Genomic DNA, 6331 nt, shown 5'->3' with positions numbered 1-6331 from the left:
CTGAACTCTGCAGGACTGCGGCTCTCTAGGACCGAACTTGCCTACCCCTGGCCTAAGTAATACCCCTTTTTCTTTATCTTTTTTTAAACAAAGGTTTTGCTTGTTTTGAAAAAGGTGGATGCTAACAAGTGGCTAAATGGGACTGCAGACAGGTAAATTCATCTACTTACTAGTCCACATTTATGGTCTCATTTTGTTCATAACCGTGCTCTTGCAAAACTATTCTAACTCAAACTTTTGGGGAAATGACTGGAAGAGTTGTCAGAAGCTTAAAGTGTAACTTTGTAATAATACAAAGCAGGTTGAAAATCAGTAATATCGGTAGCATATGTAAATGAACAATGTTTTCTTTTTCTGTGTTACCTAGACTGAAAAATTAACGTTATTTATCAGCAAAAGTCCGCCAGATGACACAAAACCAACTTTACTTCCGCATTTTTGTATCCCTAACCACAGAAAGTCAGATCGACATGCAGTGTTTTTTTTTACTACACATACTAAAGCGTGCGTGACGCTCATGCTTTTTTCATTGCCTGCGTCTCACTATATGAGGACATGAACACGTGAACTTCATCTCCAGAGTTGCAGTGTTACTTCATGGGTACTTCATGGGCATGTGGTGCAGTCGTGGCCTAATGGTTAGAGAGTCTGACATGTAACCCGAAGGTCGCAGGTTCGAGTCTCAGTACCAGCAGGGATTGTAGGTGGGGGAGTGAATAATAGAGACTGGGAGTGGCCTTGGACGGTAATATGCCCAGTGCATTATGGGTGAAGTTTTCCTACCTACTTGGCAAAAGACAAGAGCCTTGTTTCTGTTTTCTTTAGTCAGTTGGAACTCTTTTCCATAAAAAAAAAACTGTCTACTATATAGATCAGATTTGCAGTGACTCTACCTGATGGCTTGCTGTTGGCTGGGGGCCCGTTGAACCCTCAGACCTGCTTGCTGCTTCCTCTCTGCCAGCCTCTTCCTCATGGAGTTGGTCATCTGAGAGTCCAGCCGCCACACAAACACACAGCTGGATACACACACAAACCCCAGTATAAGACTTAGATTTGGGGAGTTCTTAAAGAGATATTCCACCCAAAAACGAAGATTGAGTCATTATTTATTCACCCTCATGCCATTCCAAACCTGTTTGTATCTCTTTCTTCTATGGAAAATAGAAGAAAGTTGGTAACCAAACAGCTTCGGTTCCCGTTGACTTTCATTATATCTTTTATGTTCCACAGAACAAAGAAAGTCAGGAACGACATGAACGACATGAGTAAATGACAGAATTAGCATTTTTAAGCTTTTTACACACATTGAGGTAAATATTGGCTGTATTGGCTGATGCGTTAATGAGTTTTAAAGGGTTACTCCACCCCAAAATGAAAATTTTGTCATTAATCACTTACCCCCATGTCGTTCCAAACCCGTAAAAGCTTTGTTTGCCTTCGGAACACAATTTAAGATATTTTGGATGAAAACCGGGAGGCTTGTGACTGTCCCATAGACTGTCAAGTAAATAATACTGTCAAGGTCCAGAAAAGTATGAAAATCACTGGTTCATTATGAATTTTATGAAGCGACGAGAATACTTTTTGTACGAAAAGAAAACAAAAATAACGACTTTATTGTCATTTTGGAGAGTATCCACTCTACGCAAACTGTGTATGCTGTTCTACTTGTCTGTGTCAGCCGCACCACACGGAACAGCATACGCAGTTTACGTTCAGTGGATACTCTCCAAAATGGTGCTACGGTGACGCGGAGGAGACGAATTGTTGAATAAAGTCGTTATTTTTGTTTTCTTTGCGTACAAAAAGTATTCTCGTCGCTTCGTAAAATTCAGATTGAACCACTTATGGCAGATGGACTATTTTGACGATGTCTTTCATACTTTTCTGGACCTTGACAGTGTAATTTACTTGGCAGTCAATGGGACAGTCACAAGCCTCCCGGATTTCATCCAAAATATCTTAATTGTGTTCCGAAGACGAACAAAGCTTTTACGGGTTTGGAACAATATGGGGGTAAGTGATTAATGACAACATTTTTATTTTGGGGTGGAGTAACCCTTTAAGAAAACAAAAAAAGATTATAGTCGCGACACTACTAAAATCTACATTCAATTTAATGTTTACATTGAACGCCAGATACAGTTTATCGAATCTCAAAAATGCCAATAACAAACAGAAAAAACTAAGAATAATGCAGGACTTTTAATTATAAACAAGCCCAAAATACACAGGGACTCATATTTTGCAATGTATATGCTTTACTACTTCCAGCTGCTCAAAATAGGAGTTCAAAATAAGAGAAAAAAATGCACTTTCAACCATCTACATATTAACGTCAACATATTAAAATACAAACACCATGAAGTAAAGTCACAATTCATCAACAGTAGATCATAAACAACTGCTTGGCATAAATGCACAATTATTCATCGACGGCAAACTGCTGTGAAACCATGAGTCTGTATAATGCATAACAGAACCACATTTTGACTTTGAACATTCAGCGCTCGCATTAATTTAACCATAGTCTTTTGAAGTTAAATAATCACATTAAGTTGTCTCACGTTTCCTGTTTTCCAAACCCAAAATCAATACTGCTTAAAATTAAATTGAAGATTTTTGTTAGAACATTTAAGACTTTTTATGGCCTTATATTTTACCAAACTTAAAATATCTAAGACTTTAAGGACCCGCAGGAACTCTGCAAACCACATCCATATACTGTTTTATATCTGAATATGTTAAATATTTATATGTATGATATATGATGAATGTATACAAATTGTTCTATTTAGTTTATTTTTTCCTATATTTAATACTGTAAAAAAAAAAAATTACATCAATAATTAAAATAAAGTAGTAAAATCTATACATTTAAAAGATTTACCTGTCACCAGAGACAGTGATCAGATGCCTGCAGTCCTGGCTGAACTTCATACCTGTAACAATTTCTGTGCGGGGATAAAAGTTTGTTCAACAATAAGAAGATTTATGTGGGGAAAGAATGAATTCAGCGATTAAGAAAAACAATCTTACCCGAATGTCCAAATAAGGTGGCTACACATTCGCCTGACTCATAGTCAAAGATACAGATATTTTTGTCTGAACAACTGGTGGCCAGAAACATCCCAGAGGGATCCAACTGAACCTGAGAGCAAAAAAACAAAGTCATTGCCAAAAATGAAAAGATTTTTGACTGAAAACATGAACTACCATAAAAAGCATTATTCACATCATACACAAACCTTAAGCAGTGTCCCATCATCATTCAGGGAGCCCTTGAAACACTTTTTCATCTTGCCACTCTGCACATTGTACACTCTGAAAATGTAAAAGCGGCTTTAAATGGCATTCATGCAGATAACTCTGTGAAGATCTGATAATGTTCTTATCATGCCTCTTAAAGGGATACTCCACACCAAAATGAAAATTTAGTCATTAATCACTTACCCCCATGTCGTTCCAAACCCGTAAAAGCTTCGTTCGTCTTCGGAACACAATTTAAGATATTTTGAATAAAACCGGGAGGCTTGTGACTGTCCCACAGGCTAATAACAAACATTATGAAGCGACGAGAATACTTTTTGTACGCGAAGAAAACAAAAATAACGACTTTATTCAACAATTTGTCTCCTCTATGTCTGTCCGCATCACCATAGCGCCACTTTGGAGAATATGAGCTGAACGCAGGCAGCGTACGCTCTTCTGTGTCAGCCGCGCCACAAGGATGCGCTGTTTTCTTTCAAATCACAGCGTAAATACACGTAGAAGATGTATCCTTGTGGCTCATATTCTCCAAAGTGGCGCTACGGTGATGCGGACAGACACAGAGGAGACGAATTATTGAATAAAGTCGTTATTTTTGTTTTCTTCGCATACAAAAAGTATTCTCGTCGCTTCATAACGTTTCGGTTGAACCACTGATGGCAGATGGACTATTCTGACGATGCTTTTCATACTTTTCTGGACCTTGACAGTGTTATTTACTTGGCAGTCTATGGGACAGTCACAAGCCTCCCGGTTTTCATCCAAAATATCTTAAATTGTGTTCCGAAGACGAACGAAGGTTTTACGGGTTTGGAACGACATGGGGGGTAAGTGATTAATGACTAAATATTCATTTTGGGGTGGAGTATCCCTTTAAATGGCCTCAATTTATTATCGTAGTATCAGCGTTAAAAAAATTTAAAATAAAAACAGACCAATAAAAATGTATAAGCCCCTACCTAATGTTCCGGTCCTGGCATGCGATGGCCGTGTGTGTGCGTGTGGCGTCCAAGTCCATGTCATACAGTGTGCTCTTCTCCACTATGTGATGTGATCGTGAGAAGGTCAAGCCTTCCGAGGTCTTTCAGAAGAGAGACATAAACAGATTCATCAAACACAAAGTCAAAGCATCTATTTGTATGTGCACTGACATTTCATATTTTTCCCAAATTCCATCTTAATTTTTTTTTCTGGATTTCATTTTATTTAAAGGTTTAATTACATTTCAGTAAATCCAAAAAGTATGTCTGCTTAGCTGAAATTGAAATGCATACAATTTAACAACAATATTATAAAGTTCACCAAAGGCTAATATTTGAAGGCTCTATTTTATTTCCCAAATTCTTGTGTTTTCCCATTTTAATTTTTCTGGATTCCATTTTATTGGTTTAATAAAAATGTTATAACAAGAAAGAATGTCTAATCAATTGAATTTTTTTTAGTACTGCACATGTTTACTGTTAAAATAGTTCATTATGGGGAAACAGGGAAAAAAGCTTAACTTTATATTAAAAAGTAAATATGTATAAAACACATTCTGTATGCAAGAAGAGCATAATGTTCATATAATATATAATTTAATATATTTAAAATTTTAGATTTTTAATAAATAGATTATATTTATTTAAAACATTAAGCAATTTGATCCTTTTTCTTCTTTTAATAATTCATGTATCAGAGGGTTAACATATAAAAAATGTAATAATTGTTGTTTAATAATCTCCAGAATCATGCCAATATTTTGAATTATCTGCTCCAGGGCAGCCTATTTATCACGGGGCAATCTCTACGCTGTCTATGTAGTAGATATAAGAAGAAACCTCTATAATATAGCAGATGTAACACAGAAAAAAATTAATGAAATGTAATTATAGCATCCTTACCTTTTCAGCAGATCGAAAATAGATGCTCTTGTCGGCGCCACAGCTGACCATACACAACTCTGAACTCAGTCCTACAAAGATACATGCATAATACGCTTGACAAATGTATGAAATGTCTTCATCTAAATATTTAAGAGTATATGATCATTAAGTGTTTATCTATTGTGAAGTCACCTGTAAACTTGATGGCAGTGATGGAGGCCGAATGATCGTAAACCGTCTGCACTAGATTGCATTTCTTCTCCATGTCAAAGATGTGAATGAGCCGATCACGACTCGCAGAAGCCAACAGATGCAAACCTGACAGGAAAAACACGCTCATCTACACTGACGATAATAAAAATGTGTCGTTTTTCACAGCCCCACTCGGCATGCTTAACACTAATATCCAGATTTCAACTCAAATTAAATAAAAATGTTTGAAAAAAAGACACGGCTCATTACCAGTCTCAGTAGGGGAGAAGGCTAGACACAAGACCTCCGAATCATGAGCCTCAATTTTCTGCAGCTCGTCCATGAACTGCAAGCCAAAGATTCTGCAGAAGTGACCGTTGATTCAGCATATGTTCATTTATGATTTAGTTCTCTGCACAGATCCCTCATTCCTCTCACCTCAGGTTTCCACTGCGGTCTCCAGCAGCCAAATGTTGGCCATCTGGGCTAATTCCCAGCACCCTGATCCCAGATTTCCCATCCTGGCTTGCTCCCTCAGCTCTCTCAGCCTCGGCTTTGAGGTATTGCGTGTCATCGTCCACATACACTATCCTTACGATATCCTGAAAGACATTCACACGCATCGAAATCAGTGAAGACAAGAAGAATCAATTACTCACTCTCACATCGTTCCAAACCCATAAGCCCTTAGTTAAACTTGAAAACTCAAATTAAGGTATTTTAATGAAACCTGAGAGATATTTGTCCCTCCATTGAAAGTTTATTTCACCAAAATTTCAAAAATGTCAAAAAGACATAGCCAATAGGGATGCACCAAAATGAAAATTCTTGGCCGAAGCCGAACAAAATGAAACACTGGGCCGAAGGCCGAATACCGAACACGTTTTTTCACATTTTTTCCCCTCATTGTAGGCCTATTTTGCCATTTTTTTCACCATTGCATTAAATAAATAGCCAAAAATGTGCTTTTTACTGTTTTGTCCTGCTTTTCAAATAAAAAATCA

General features: G+C 37.2%; 1 protein-coding gene across 2 annotated transcripts in view; it reads right to left on the bottom strand.

Annotated features, from left to right (window-relative positions):
* Positions 1 to 6331, bottom strand: part of LOC107747681 (mitogen-activated protein kinase-binding protein 1-like) — a 55001-nt gene that overhangs the window by 19384 nt on the left and 29286 nt on the right. For both annotated transcript variants that reach the window (XM_016562275.1, XM_016562276.1), the window contains exons 11-19: positions 5766 to 5929; positions 5598 to 5689; positions 5328 to 5453; positions 5154 to 5224; positions 4230 to 4351; positions 3249 to 3324; positions 3040 to 3151; positions 2891 to 2954; positions 894 to 1016 (exon numbers count right to left, since the gene is read on the bottom strand). In XM_016562275.1, the coding sequence (XP_016417761.1) occupies positions 894 to 1016; positions 2891 to 2954; positions 3040 to 3151; positions 3249 to 3324; positions 4230 to 4351; positions 5154 to 5224; positions 5328 to 5453; positions 5598 to 5689; positions 5766 to 5929 (950 nt within the window). The remainder of the gene's footprint in view (positions 1 to 893; positions 1017 to 2890; positions 2955 to 3039; positions 3152 to 3248; positions 3325 to 4229; positions 4352 to 5153; positions 5225 to 5327; positions 5454 to 5597; positions 5690 to 5765; positions 5930 to 6331) is intronic.

The sequence above is a fragment of the Sinocyclocheilus rhinocerous genome, unplaced genomic scaffold (assembly GCF_001515625.1).
Source record: "Sinocyclocheilus rhinocerous isolate Xijiao unplaced genomic scaffold, SAMN03320098_v1.1 scaffold2274, whole genome shotgun sequence".
Taxonomy (NCBI): domain Eukaryota; kingdom Metazoa; phylum Chordata; class Actinopteri; order Cypriniformes; family Cyprinidae; genus Sinocyclocheilus; species Sinocyclocheilus rhinocerous.
The sequence above is the reverse complement of the archived record's forward strand: the minus strand, read 5'-3'. Positions and strand labels throughout refer to the sequence as shown.